We start from the raw sequence: 15,857 nt of genomic DNA, 5'->3' as shown, positions 1-15,857 counted from the left end.
TCATTAAATTTTCCAAAAAAAAAAATCCACGCGACAGAAGTGACAATTTACGGCTTCCAATGTAGTATAATAAGTTGAATGCAAACGTAATTAAGCTAGATGTTGAATGACTGTTCTCAGAGAAAACCACAAACTGTGTATATGTATATACGACAAATAGCAGTTAGCAACTCAAAATATAACTGGCTACGATTCAAGATTAAATCTACACAGTGTGCCCAACATTTTCTCATCATTTTTCCATTCTTTGAAATAATGAAAATTAAATTTAAAAATTTATATTTAACTTTATATTATTTCTATAATACAATTTTATATATGATTGAATTGCAACTCGAAATTTTACATACAAATAATGTTTATTATAATTTTAAATCCTATTTAATGCATCTTATTCATTTTCCGTAATACTGATTCATTAAATTCAATTAAAATCGATGAGAGTCACACTTAATTATCCCTTATCAGACTGTGTATAAATAATTATTAATACAATTTATTTATTATAATTCTCTGTGAGAGTTGATTGCAAATAATGTAATAATTAAAAAAAATATATATTATTAGGAATAATCAAGAAATTGTATTACCATGAAAATACCTTATACATAATATGCATCGTGAAAGCAGAGTTTGCCAAGTGAGAACAGTTTCTCGTTAATTATATTCCGTGTGAATTGTTTTCACAGAAGTTGAATCGGGTCACAGATTCGTGATTCAGAACGTCCTGAACTATCGCGATTAGTATGATTGAATTCGATCGGAGTACTCCTGGAAACGAGATTACTCTTTTGAAAGAAACTTGAGGATAGAAGAATCAGATCTGAAATAACATGGTTCCAGGGATGGAAAGAAGATTGGCGCTTTTCATGTGAATAGAAGTCGGCTTTCAAACGTATATTCCTCGCATAGTTTGCAAGTGATGAAAGTATGTGTAGTACAGTTTACATTGGTAAGAAACTTTCGTACGATAGGGTATATTACTTTACTCTTGTAGAATACGTCTGAGCTATGTTGGAAATTTACATAGATTTGTTGGCATGGTATGTTTGTATTTAGGTATGTCTACAATATTTTCCCGAATAAGAGTATAAAATTTGCGTTACTTTGAAAAGATAGTAACAATATTTTTTTTGTTAATGAAAGGAGGATAATTTATCTGATGGGTATTTTTATGTATTATTATATAAATTAAAAATATTTTGATTTGAAAATTTAATAATTTATCAAGTATCCATCTATCTTTGATATGTTTAATAATTGATATTTATAAATAAATATATAAAATATTATCATAAATATTTATAATACGTTGCTATGTAAATTATAATAATATATTATTACTATTAGTAATTCTGGTTAGTAAAATGACTCGAATATCCTGTATATAATTTAAGATAATCTTTTAATCATCGATTAAAAAATACAGAGAATTATTATTTTAATATAATTTAATTCATAGATACAATTATTTGAATTATCTATTGTTTTATATTATATTCAGTAGATAGATAGATTTTTATTCAAAAATTAAATTTTTACGAATGTAACGTGCATTCTATAAGTTTGTATACATTCAAATTTTGCATGAATGCATAAAATATCAATTATCAATCAAGAATACAATCTATTCTTTCCTAACAAAGTATACGCTTGGATATAAAATTACTCTTCACAATTTTAAAAATCTAAAAGAAGAATCAAAGAAACGTCAACTTGACTTATTTAAATCACGTGATCGACAATCGAAATCGTATCATTTTAATTTGATTGGATAATTCTATTTCCATGGATCGAGTTAATAACTTCATTTCCACGTTTCATTCGTTGAATCGTTTTCTCATTTTCCCGTACAGGTTAATATCGCACCACGTGCGTTTCATCGAGGCGAGAGGAACCGCGTTTCGAATGAAATCTGCTGGAAATGGTAGCCGTAGAATGGAAATCCTCGATGAATTTATGCACGTGATACTCTCGAGTGTGAGCATCGATTTGACACGGTTAAATGTCGAATTTTTCGTTCTGCTCTTGAAATTTTCGACTTCGATGCCTTTTGACGTGAAATGTCGCGGAACGAGAATTTCGTTTTATTTTGTTTTTCGAGGGGGAAATCTGTTTGCAACAGCAAGTAATCCGATTAGCCAACCGATTGTTATTAAATGATGGAAAGCTATTTGGATCGATCGTGACATTACTTTGTTCTGAAATGTAAATATGATATATTTGATAATCATATGTAAATGATATTGATCCGTTATTTATTGCATTTAAATTATATTGGATGATAAAAGACGTTTTCTAGAAAAATTTATAATATATAAAAATGTATAATTTTTAATAATTTTTAAATTTTATCGAAAACAGATATACGATATTAAAGTTAAAAAGATTGAAAGTATTTTTCAACACTTAATAATTGCATTAAAATTAATTTTTTGTTCAATACTTCCTTATCCATTTCAGAAATATTAGATCTATCGTTCAATACATTAATATTGATCATAATTCACGACCTCAATCAAATTAATGCTTCGAATGTTAGAGATAAGAAATGAGCGATGGCAGATGAATAAAGATTAGGGTCAAAGTGAATCCTCACACATCGATGTACCCATTACGAGAATTAAGGGTATTGTTGTAAACTGACGTTTTAGCCTAATTCCTGCGTGAGCATGAAATTCAGCTGACATCAAAGTTTCTTCCTTATAATTTAATTCTTTGAAAAATTTCGGGGTCACGTGCAAATTCCAATTTTAATTTAAAAAGAATTTTTAAAAAAGATAAAAAAATAAAGACGTTAAAAATTTGTGAAGTACGAGATATTTGTAATTATTAATATTTCTCAATCATTGATTTTTTAATGTGGCAATTAATCATCAACAGAAAATTTTTACCAAATTGTTAAAATTATTAAAAGAAACAAATATTTTATCATAAAAATTTATAACAGTTCATTTATATTTTCAAAAATATTTCAACCACGTTTTTTCTAATCCCTTTTTTTCTTTAAAAAACCTCAACTAATCAATACAAATTAATAAGAATTAATATATTATTAAGAATTAATATATTTCAAATACATTTATCCATTTTAATATATAATTGTATATAATATCCTTACATTTACAAACACACTCATCACATTTCATCTTATAAGACAGCCACGTGTCATCTACCATATCACTATTTCAGAGAAACAATTTACCTAACACGAAAATCCGATCCGAAGACTTTTTCCTCCCCGCGAATCCTTTCAAGTCGTTTCTCAAACTTCCACTCTCCCCTCCGGAAACAAGCGTCAAACTTGAACCCGGGAAAAGACATCATCGACTGGCAATCTCAGGTTTCGTTTCGACGACATTCCTTGGATTTACGGAGGACGTTTCGCGTGGACCGGATGAAAAATCCGATTCCACGTTGTCAGCTCGAATTATGTCGATTCGATCCGTGGATGGAGAATCGTCCTTTTTCCACGTTCCGACAAATTCTCCCTGACGAATTTCCCGTTAATCCTACTGTTCCTTAATCCAACTTGCCACGGATCTGGATTTTCTTCCTTTTCGTATAATTAATTCGATCAACACGAATGATGGAGAAATTGTTGGAATAAAGTTGACATATCGTTACCAGGCTCTGGATAGATACGTGTAATAGGATGGAATTAAAAAATTAAAATTGCGCGAGTATTCTTATTTTTAGTAAAGTAGATTTAATTAAATTATTGTACGCTTTGGCACATCGCATAAGGAATATTCGTAATATTCGCGTAATTGTAACTTATTTTAATTATTTTTATTCGCAGATATTTTTATTCAGATCAGATCGAGATATATCTTTACGTTCTACACAAATTTTTTTTTCAATATGATTCGATTCGAAGCGAAATGATTGGATCAATGTGAACGAGATTTAACATGTACGAATCACTGCCTTCCTCGATATAACTCGTAATGCTTTTTGAAACGTGGAAAATGTCAATGGCTTTATCGTCTAATTCCTGTCAAAACCGATACAAAAAAAACCGGTAACAGTAACTTGTCCCTATTTCTCGGCAACTAATCCATCGTTTCAACGAAGGTTAAAGACGGCGATGTTGCACACGATCGAGAGGATTATCGCGTTCATCGTCGAGTCCAGTTACATCGACGTCTCGATTTGGTGAATGTCACTTAACCCTTATACATAATAAATTATCACATTCGTGACAAATTTTGACAACCTTGGAATTGGAAAAATCAAATATCCAAGTTGTATAAATATGATATTAGTTCTTTCGTAATATAATTACAAGTAGCGTATTATTTATACAATATCGTAGAATCGAAGAAGAAAAATGTAAGATTTTAAAATATTTTTTTTTGTTTGTTGGAAAAGAAAAAGAAGATACAATTGTTAAGAGAATAGTATTTAGAGAATATAATAATCTATTGAATTTTAATACTTATTATCATAAATTATCGGAGAAAATTAAATATTCTGGCCTAATCTATCTAATAAAATATATTTTTTCAAAGTATTATTGATTTTTATAATAATGAAAATTATTAGTATAAATACTAATATTTTATTATTATTTATTTGTAGGTATTTATCCTATATAAAAATGGCCATGTTTTACAGTTAAATTGTTCGGTTTCCGGGAATTTACTCGTCCTTTTTTGAAGTGACACGTCATGAGTGCGCCGAATTTTAAGGATCTGGGCAAATCCGCGAGAGATGTATTCACAAGTGGCTACCATTATGGCAAAACTCTTATCAAATTGGGTGTTAAAGCGAAATCTGAGATACTTGATATGGGGAGTGATTTACGCTTGATTTGCGACACATCAAAAGTAATTTTCCAAAACATTTCCTTCAAGTTTTTATTCGAAAAAATAAATTTTAATAACTCGCGAAATAATTTCGAGTAAACTCGAGAGAATTGAAAAATCTACAAACGATTTAAGTTTCAAACACATTTTTGTGATATTAAGCAATCCAATTTGATTAAAATTTAAAAAGTCGTATCACGTTGAAAAAACAATGATACAATGTGATTACTATCGTTTTTCATGCATTTAATAAATGCAAATTTCGAACATAGAAAAACTTTAATCTCGAAATCCAATAATAAATTCGTGAGCAACAGTTCGACTGTTGCTTTTATTCTTATGAAATATTTGAAAATTTCATCTTTTATTTTCACAGTATTTCTAATGCTATAATTATAAATCAATACTTCTTTTTATTTTTTACTTTGCATCTCGTTGTTAAACTTCGTTCAATATTTAATCAAAATTAGATATTTATAATTATGATCGAATCGTTGATGATCAAAGAGTATCCAAATTTGATGCATATCTAAATTAGTAGATACTAAATATTATTTATATCGTATAATAACGTAAAATATTAATAGCTTGGTTTAAAATTGGACCGACGGATAATTTGTTTAACAAAATTTAAATTTTATTAAAATGATTTGCAATTAATAGTTGACCGGTGTCATGGATTCACAATACAAAACAAATTACGGAAGTTTTCTACAAAAATGGACGACGGATAATAATGTTACATTGGGCCATAGTAGAGACGACATCATAGTCCCAGACATTAGCATGCAATCGGAGATTACTTATAATCCAACAACAACTGCCAAATTGATAAAAATTGGTGCCAAATGCAGCAAGGAACTGTTCAACGCGTCGTGTTCGATCTGTTAGTCGATGTTTAACATTTGTTAAATTTATAGTCGAGATAGATAAATGATTCTAGAGATGCCTATTGCGCATCTCAGAGATGTCTAATTTTAACAATTATGATATATACAGAATTTTCAACTTTATTCATTTCGTGGAACATTGAATAGAAGAAAAGCAGAAATAATAAGATTAATTTAATAATTTAATAATTTTTTAATCATTGTTTACGATAATTATTTTAATAATAATTTATGATGATTACTTTCATTTATATATTTTTTTATGATTAATAAATAAAATAATTTATTTTATAATCATAAATTATATTTTGATAATAATTTAATCGTGACTTATATTTAGTTTTTAATTTAATATATTTTTTTAATAATGTTGTGTTTACCGTGATTCGTATTAGAAAAATATGATATAAAGTTGAAAAACTTGTTCGAGAGTTCAGAATAGTTTTTTAAGTTTAGAAGAAAATTAATAAAAGATTAGCAAGAAACATTTTTCTTCTTTAAAATTCAGAAAAAAATTCTTAAAAGAGAAAATATTCTTATTCTAATTATCTCGTTCATAAATAAAAATAATGATTTAAAATATTCAGTTAAAATATACAAAAGAAATCAACATACACTATCATTAGTGATTTTGAAAACTTTTGAAAATTCATGACTTCGAAATAAAATGTTTTCATAGCATCAATGTATGTATGTAACATTTCAATATACAAAATTCCAATTAAAAGAGATTTGTGCATATGTCTTTTATATGAAGCACTTTGTATGCTTACTCGTCCAAAAATAGAAATGTTCATATTATAATTTAAATAAACAGAAAAGCTTATTTGATATGTCAAATCCAAAAATTTATGACTGTTTATCTAACATGAGGTATATTTTACATCAATTTATGAGCATTAATATAATAATTTAATAATTTATATCTTTAGCTAACGATGAAAACTTTTATTGCTAAAATTTACCTTTTTTAAAGATATTTTCAATTTTACAAAAAAAAAGTAAATTAATGGATTTGAAAATTTTTATAGATCTTTTTAATCTAAATGTTTATTGTATCACGTGTACATTTTGTTCATTCAATTCTTGATCCAAAAATTTTAAAATTTTAAAATTAATTTTAAAATTTAAATTAATTTAAAATTAAAATACGTCCTTATTTATATATACCAAACATTTAAAGATATTAATATTTTTTCAAAATGAAAACTTGAATGATGTTTTCAAAAATAAAATATTCTAGAATAATAATTTTCAAAAAAACATTTGTATAAGTTTAAGTTCTGCTATCCTGAAACATTTGATTTCGTTGCAAATTATAAAAAATAACAATCTTATTTAATTTTAAAAATTTTAAGAATTTCGCATTGCTCTGGAAAATTTTATACACTCATGGCACAGTGTATCATCTGTGTATCATCTGTGCAGATAAAAGAAATTAACGAAAAATAGAAAAAAAGAAACAAAAAGTTAATCCATTTCAACTTCATATTATCAAAATTTCCTCCGTTTCAATTATTTCCAATAATTAATTTTGGTTTTAATTAAATACATATATGTTCGGATTTTTACCTTTATACACGTGACTGACATTTGTACTTCCACCAAAGTAGGTTTAATTCAATGACACAACTAATATCACTGATACTCGATCGAGATTGATATTAAATGAAAATTTAGCTACGTTTGATATAACGAACGTGGAATTTTGAGTCTTGTGTATTAACTGCGGTTTAACGGTGGTATGAAGGCCACAAGTGTTGAATTTAAACTAATGTTGAAGGTTGAGGCATTCCGAATTATGGAACGTTCGGTGTTTACCAACGAATTGCGTAAAACCGCAGGGATGAATTGTTTATATTACATCTTTATTGTCGTGAAAATTTGAAGAAAATTCTGAATTGATTTAAAGGAGAAAATTCTTAATTCACATTATTAATTAATTTGTATCTTATATAATTTTATTTAATGCGGATCTAATTTTCATTTGTAATTATTTGATAAATTTATAAAAATATTTTCTATTTCACAGCAACTGACACACAATTTAACGTGGATGTTTTGGGCTCTGTGGTCACCGCAATAAAAGGTTTTTTAATTGGTTATCAAGGTGGCTATAACACGGAATCGAACAAAATGACGAAGAACGATCTAAGTATGGCTTTCGATTACCAGGATTTCGGTTTTTACTTTCGATGTACCCCGATACCATACGAATATGGATTGTCTCTCATGTACAAAGGTTACAAATTTTATCTAATTTTTTAAAAAATCAATTTATGAATCAATGCGAAATATTCACTCTAATAGTTGTCTAAAAATATGTATGAAAATGGCGTCCAACCTTTATTTATCGTCTTCCGGATATCTATTTTATCTAAGTGCAAAAATATTTTAAGAAAAAAATATTATGAAAAGAAAATTTATAAAGATACATTACATTATGCAATATTAATAGTTTTTTTTATAAATAGACACGTAAAACTCGAATTTACTTTTTTAAATGGAATCATAATTTTTAAACTAATTAATCGTATTAGTAATTTTATTATTGTTATTTTAACATGATATATTAATAAATTGTTATACTTCATGTGACTACAGTGAATATTTCGTGATAAATTCTCAAAATTATAATAATCATAACGACTTACACATATATCCTGATTCATAAAAATTTTTGTAAAAACTATGTATCATATTTCCTATATTGGATTTTTATTTTATCGTTTGAAAGATTTCTTTTCTTGTTGCAACAAATTCGGGATTTATGAATGAAAATAGTAAATGTAAAGATGAACAAAAATTTGATTCAATAGATAAATGTGCAATATTTTTCACGACGAAAATTTCTATATGAAAATACAGATGGAATTTTCGCTGTCATCGCGAATATTTCATTTTGACTTTGTGAATATTTCTGGTATTGATCTGGAAAATATTTATGAATGATTTATATCGTTCAAACGAGAAATTTATCAGTTAATCTCGAGATAATTCAGATAAATATTATTACGTGCAATTAATATATATTTTTAAAACGAATTAAAGAACGATGAGAATTTTTTAACAGATTTTTTTTTTATCGATAAGAGGAAATCAATGAAATCTTTTCCTCGAATAGAATGTAATTTAGTTATTTAATTTTGGAGAATAGATTTAAATAATCGTGATGGTAATAACGTTTCGGAGATTCGAATAAACGTAATGGTATTTTCGTTGACAATTCGCAATGTAAAACGATTTCAAATTAGTATGGATCTGATTTAACACGTGGAAGCACATTGGATTAATGTAATTAGTGAAATTAATTTAATGCGCATATTTAGTCCTGCTTTTATTGATTGATTAATATTAATGTAGTTAATTATGAAATTTGATTTTCTTCGGAACTTTAGAGAAGAAATAATAATTTTTTGTTTAATAAGACAATTTTATCTTTTCTAGTTATAATAATTTTAGAAATTTGTATTACAAATTTATTTTATATAACGTGAAAATTTTCATGTTATCAGACAAAGTAAATATTGTTTTTTGCAGTTCTATTTAAGTCTTTTTTCACATCCAGTTTTCAATTATTTTCACTGATTTTATTTTGTTCATTAACATATATCATTGATTTTAGTTTGATTTAAACTTAATCAAAATCCTCAATTTTTCTCGTTCTATCTACGAAATTTTATATAAATTTTATACGTTTTATTGACTTTGAATTATTCATCATCTATATTTAATTTAATCATAAGCAAACTAAAATATATTGCATAAAATATATTGCATTTTCCTGAAACAAGATAAAAATTTTCGAAGAAAAAATTATTCTTCCAATCTTTCGAAATTCATTTCTACGTCAATTCGAAAAAATATTTTTCCACTCTTCTGAAATTCATTTCTATTTTCATTCTCATTTATTCAAAAAGTAAAATGATCTTTCCAAATTTTAAAATTCGTTTCTATGACAATAATAGAGATATTTTTCTTAAAGCAACATTCAGAATATATATAAGAATTATTCATTCCTTTAAATTCGGTGATTTCCGAAACTGTTCTCAAATTTTAATCCGTGCACGGTTAAAATATTGCGAATATTGTGCGAACAGAGGGATAAAATTCTCATAAAAGAATTTATTGTAGAAGAAAATGGAGAAAGAGGTTGCAATTCCATTTCACGTGTATACAATGGTAAATTTGTTCTTTGCTCTGTTTCATTAGTAAAAGCTTACAAGAAGTTGAAATTTTTAAATGAGAGAACACCTTTATAAATGTAAAAATTTTTCTTTTTTAGTAAATTTTTTCTTTATTTTTTTTTTTTTTTTTGTATTTTAGTAATACTATCATTTCAAACGATTGGAATTTTCGAATAAAAGAATAATTTAAAATTCTATTCCAATGATAATTTTTCAAAATGTTGAAATTTTCAAACTGTTTCATTTTTCAATTTTTTTTTCAATATTGTTTTTCAATTGTAATTGTTCTCCGTTTCAACAATATACTCTATCAAGAGATTGAAACATCCAAATAGAAAAATCACTTTGACATATAGAAATATTCGAAATTTTCCCTTAATCGAAATCTCCATTCACCAGTAATACGATTTATCAAAAAGTTGAAATTTTCAAATAAAAGAACCAAATAGTTTTTCAGATTTAATCCTTGAAATACGTGATTTATGTTTTTGTCACTCAATTTTATATATCCATCGCAAAATTGTCATAAATCTTAAAAACTCGATTATTTTTCAAGGGTGTCGAAAAAGTTGATTTATTATATGATAATTTAAACATACATATATCAAACAATGTGACAGCGATGATATCTTATACTATATTTTTATAAAAAAATTTCCTATATTTCGTGATAAATTCTCAAAATTATAATAATCATAACGACTTACACATATATCCTGATTCATAAAAATTTTTGTAAAAACTATGTATCATATTTCCTATATTGGATTTTTATTTTATCGTTTGAAAGATTTCTTTTCTTGTTGCAACAAATTCGGGATTTATGAATGAAAATAGTAAATGTAAAGATGAACAAAAATTTGATTCAATAGATAAATGTGCAATATTTTTCACGACGAAAATTTCTATATGAAAATACAGATGGAATTTTCGCTGTCATCGCGAATATTTCATTTTGACTTTGTGAATATTTCTGGTATTGATCTGGAAAATATTTATGAATGATTTATATCGTTCAAACGAGAAATTTATCAGTTAATCTCGAGATAATTCAGATAAATATTATTACGTGCAATTAATATATATTTTTAAAACGAATTAAAGAACGATGAGAATTTTTTAACAGATTTTTTTTTTATCGATAAGAGGAAATCAATGAAATCTTTTCCTCGAATAGAATGTAATTTAGTTATTTAATTTTGGAGAATAGATTTAAATAATCGTGATGGTAATAACGTTTCGGAGATTCGAATAAACGTAATGGTATTTTCGTTGACAATTCGCAATGTAAAACGATTTCAAATTAGTATGGATCTGATTTAACACGTGGAAGCACATTGGATTAATGTAATTAGTGAAATTAATTTAATGCGCATATTTAGTCCTGCTTTTATTGATTGATTAATATTAATGTAGTTAATTATGAAATTTGATTTTCTTCGGAACTTTAGAGAAGAAATAATAATTTTTGTTTAATAAGACAATTTTATCTTTTCTAGTTATAATAATTTTAGAAATTTGTATTACAAATTTATTTTATATAACGTGAAAATTTTCATGTTATCAGACAAAGTAAATATTGTTTTTTGCAGTTCTATTTAAGTCTTTTTTCACATCCAGTTTTCAATTATTTTCACTGATTTTATTTTGTTCATTAACATATATCATTGATTTTAGTTTGATTTAAACTTAATCAAAATCCTCAATTTTTCTCGTTCTATCTACGAAATTTTATATAAATTTTATACGTTTTATTGACTTTGAATTATTCATCATCTATATTTAATTTAATCATAAGCAAACTAAAATATATTGCATAAAATATATTGCATTTTCCTGAAACAAGATAAAAATTTTCGAAGAAAAAATTATTCTTCCAATCTTTCGAAATTCATTTCTACGTCAATTCGAAAAAATATTTTTCCACTCTTCTGAAATTCATTTCTATTTTCATTCTCATTTATTCAAAAAGTAAAATGATCTTTCCAAATTTTAAAATTCGTTTCTATGACAATAATAGAGATATTTTTCTTAAAGCAACATTCAGAATATATATAAGAATTATTCATTCCTTTAAATTCGGTGATTTCCGAAACTGTTCTCAAATTTTAATCCGTGCACGGTTAAAATATTGCGAATATTGTGCGAACAGAGGGATAAAATTCTCATAAAAGAATTTATTGTAGAAGAAAATGGAGAAAGAGGTTGCAATTCCATTTCACGTGTATACAATGGTAAATTTGTTCTTTGCTCTGTTTCATTAGTAAAAGCTTACAAGAAGTTGAAATTTTTAAATGAGAGAACACCTTTATAAATGTAAAAATTTTTCTTTTTTAGTAAATTTTTTCTTTATTTTTTTTTTTTTTTTGTATTTTAGTAATACTATCATTTCAAACGATTGGAATTTTCGAATAAAAGAATAATTTAAAATTCTATTCCAATGATAATTTTTCAAAATGTTGAAATTTTCAAACTGTTTCATTTTTCAATTTTTTTTTCAATATTGTTTTTCAATTGTAATTGTTCTCCGTTTCAACAATATACTCTATCAAGAGATTGAAACATCCAAATAGAAAAATCACTTTGACATATAGAAATATTCGAAATTTTCCCTTAATCGAAATCTCCATTCACCAGTAATACGATTTATCAAAAAGTTGAAATTTTCAAATAAAAGAACCAAATAGTTTTTTCAGATTTAATCCTTGAAATACGTGATTTATGTTTTTGTCACTCAATTTTATATATCCATCGCAAAATTGTCATAAATCTTAAAAACTCGATTATTTTTCAAGGGTGTCGAAAAAGTTGATTTATTATATGATAATTTAAACATACATATATCAAACAATGTGACAGCGATGATATCTTATACTATATTTTTATAAAAAAATTTCCTATATTCTCATAGATTTTACTTTAAGATGCATATATGATCTACATCATATATCACCAGACAATTGTTGACCTAGTAATATCAATGACTTGTCCTCTTTTACAATTTTCTGTTGTTAAATCATTAGATATATATTTTGGGATATTTCTCACTGGATTAAATTTTTATATATAAAAAATACAAAAAACATTACTCATTTTCTCATTTCAAAGCAATTTTTCTTCTTCTTTTTCTTTTTCAATTATTTTATTTTTTTATCATTTTCTCTATCACTTTCGAATTTCTGAAAGAACTTATTTCCTAAAAAACTCTTTCAAAGATTTTTATGATAAAATATTAAATCAACGCTTTCAGTGCTTTCTTCCTCGAATTTATTATCGATTAAATTGCGAATTTCTAAACTTCCTTCCGATTATCCATTATGGACGAAGTAAACGTCTAAATGCAGAAGTTGCCGAAAGCTCTTGGATCGGGGGATCTGCGAAACACAATGTTAAAGTCCATAATCTTCGCCTTCATTGTCGAAGGATTATCGAGTTTAACCGTTGAATTCATACCCATGTTTCCTTTGGCTAAAGATAAAACAACAATATTAACTTCCATACTTGTTTCTATATACCGCGAGAAAAATAGAAAAATTCGTTTCCTCTCTCGATTATTTCGTAATTCATATTGATACAATAAAATAACGATAATCAGTTTCTATAGTGTATAAATATGGAAGCAATTTATCTTTAAAGTGAATTTTTCAGGATTTAATTTTGCGAACCATGGAATATTTTGCATTTTAAATCCTATTATCATCATCGATAAACTGTAGATCATGAATGAAACATTTAAAACTTATTCCAGAGATTCATGTTATCTATTTTTGACTCACGTTGTATATACACAAAAATTTGCACGATAACTAGATTGATAATACGTTCATTGCTTCCATGCATATTTTATAATCCATCATGTTTACACTTTGCACAGACCTGGATGTAATTACTGGATCCACCAAGAGGAAAATAACCACTCGAGCAACAGCTGGAAATAATGTTGGGTTAACGACTGTAGTTGGCTGGCAAATCTCTGGCTTTTTTCCTTCCAATTTTCCCTTATTCGTTTTGATAGCACCGTGTTTTTCTTTTCTTCGATAGCTAAGGAAGGTTAGATTCGATGAATTTGGCGGCATGGAAGGAACATAAGTGCCTCCACCACTTCGTACAAATTTTCATCGATTTTTCTGGTTTCATAAGTTGCTGTGCGAGCATTTGTCGAGTGGCCGAGATACGAAAAGATTTCGTGGAAGTTTTCGTTATGAGCTTCATAGCAGAATTTTTTTATACAAATATTTAGTTCAAAGATTAAATTTGCAATATTTGATATTGGATAATGATATTCTTATTTTAGTTTTTAAAGTGTAGGAATTTAGATTGAATTTAGATGATCATTAACACTTGATTAATTCATCGAAGTTTCTTGAATTGTATCGAACATTGTATATTAAATACTTGTAAATTTAATGATTTAAATATCTGGAAAAATATCGTATAAATAATTAATTTGAGAATCTGAAAAATAATTGAAGAAGACTTTTTAAGCAATTGTACGTAATTTATTCTCTTTATCAAATGCTTTAGAAATGAAACGAGTGGATTATCAATTATTGTTAATAGGATAATAGCACGTTTTAATTGTATTCAAATGTATTTATCATATTTATAAGGATTTCATTTTGCAGATTATAATTATAAGATAACTGCAAGTTTCGTTGTGAAAGCTCTAATTTTCTCAACAGTATCATTTCTATACGAGCTGTGAAGGTATATATATGTATGTAATTAAGCTAGTACAAACAAACTCTGTTATATGTGTATATGTAGTTACTAGGTTGCTTAATTAGCAGCATGTACGATAGCGAAAGTTGTTACAGAACATCGTAGTCTGTTGCAAATTTGAATTTTCGCCTGGTAATAAAACTTCATAGATTTTTTTCCAAAAAATCAAATTCTGCATACAAAGATGCTATTTTGCATTTTTGAATAATTTTTCTTTTTTTTTAAGAATTAAAATTTCTTTCCCTAACTTTTACTTTTGATGATACACGTAATTTTCACGTAAAATTTTCAGACTTATGAAAGAGATTAATTAAAATTAAATTTTAATCAATCGATTTCGAACGAAATTTAATAATTTTCCATATTTATAATCTTCCACTAATTTTATAATCTTCCACTAATCCAACGATTCGTTTAATTTAATGTTCAATTTTTCAATTATATCATTAATCTTCTTACGATATAAACATCAACCCCTCAATAACCAATTTAACGATTGATTAAAATTCAATATCGAATGAAATAAATGTTTTTATTTCCTTAAGGGGAAGACGTTAAGAACAAATGGATGTAACAGTATTTTTCATAATTTTTCAAGTGACCGAAGAATGGGACACGGCTGTTAATAGTATTGTATGCAGAAGTGGTGGAACGCTACAATGGATGGTCGGCGCTGCAGCGAAATGGAAAATCGACGAGACATCGACGTTTCGTTGTAAATTCAACAGCGATCTTCAACTTGGTATGAGTCTACAGCAGAAACTGGACGACAATGTCATGTTAACCCTGTCGTTTAACATCGATTGTATAAACCCTCTGAGAGGTGGCCACAAAGTCGGTCTGGCCTTTGACATCGAGGGCTGAGCCAATGAATCGGCCATTTCGAATTTTCTTTTTTATAAAAAAATGCTCTTTGATGTCTTTGATTTTTTTAGTGCACTTGTTTCTCGTTTATTTATATATATATATATACATATTATATTGTGATTGTTGTGATATTAAAATGTCCGATATTATTGATATTAAAATAGCATTTGCAAGTGATTCGTTCTTTCAATTTATTTGCATTTTCAAGAATCGTTCGAAGATAATGAATTTCTTTGTGATTTCGTTGTTACGATATTTTTTAAATATTTTTATTTCGTTTTTTCGGAAAATATTTTATTTTATTTTCTTGTTTTTTTTGCTATATGAATTTTTTGAGATACATAGTTCTTGATTTAATTATTTATTTAGAAATTTTTTAA

At 26.5% G+C, this 15,857-nt stretch overlaps 2 protein-coding genes across 4 annotated transcripts in view; one reads left to right on the top strand and one right to left on the bottom strand.

The window, feature by feature from the left end:
* The window catches only part of LOC107994521 (GTP-binding protein RAD-like), a 42,492-nt gene that overhangs the window by 14,183 nt on the left and 12,452 nt on the right, over nt 1–15,857 (bottom strand). The gene's annotated exons all lie outside the window — the stretch shown is intronic.
* On the top strand, nt 649–15,654 carry LOC114577058 (voltage-dependent anion-selective channel protein 2-like). 2 transcript variants are annotated; one of them, XM_062080915.1, is made up of 5 exons: nt 649–1,059; nt 4,585–4,832; nt 5,475–5,697; nt 7,734–7,943; nt 15,209–15,654. In XM_062080915.1, the coding sequence occupies exons 2-5, from the start codon at nt 4,674–4,676 to the stop codon at nt 15,472–15,474; spliced, it is 858 nt and encodes a 285-aa protein (XP_061936899.1). In that variant the 5' UTR covers nt 649–1,059; nt 4,585–4,673; the 3' UTR covers nt 15,475–15,654. The 2 variants fall into 2 exon arrangements, with proteins under 2 accessions (XP_061936899.1, XP_061936898.1); XM_062080914.1 differs by having other exon boundaries at nt 691–952.

This window comes from Apis cerana, linkage group LG10, assembly GCF_029169275.1.
Source record: "Apis cerana isolate GH-2021 linkage group LG10, AcerK_1.0, whole genome shotgun sequence".
In the NCBI taxonomy this organism is placed as follows: domain Eukaryota; kingdom Metazoa; phylum Arthropoda; class Insecta; order Hymenoptera; family Apidae; genus Apis; species Apis cerana.
Note: the sequence above shows the minus strand (reverse complement) of the source record. Positions and strands in the feature narration are given on the sequence as shown.

What these genes read in the sequence shown, in the direction of transcription:
- LOC114577058 (XM_062080915.1), top strand. Translation starts at nt 4,674, where the DNA reads ATGAGTGCGCCGAATTTTAAGGATCTGGGCAAATCCGCGAGAGATGTA. An exon ending in CAACGCGTCGTGTTCGATCT is followed by an intron (nt 5,698 to 7,733) that starts GTTAGTCGATGT and finishes TCTATTTCACAG; the next exon opens with CAACTGACACACAATTTAAC. An exon ending in ATTGTCTCTCATGTACAAAG is followed by an intron (nt 7,944 to 15,208) that starts GTTACAAATTTT and finishes TAATTTTTCAAG; the next exon opens with TGACCGAAGAATGGGACACG.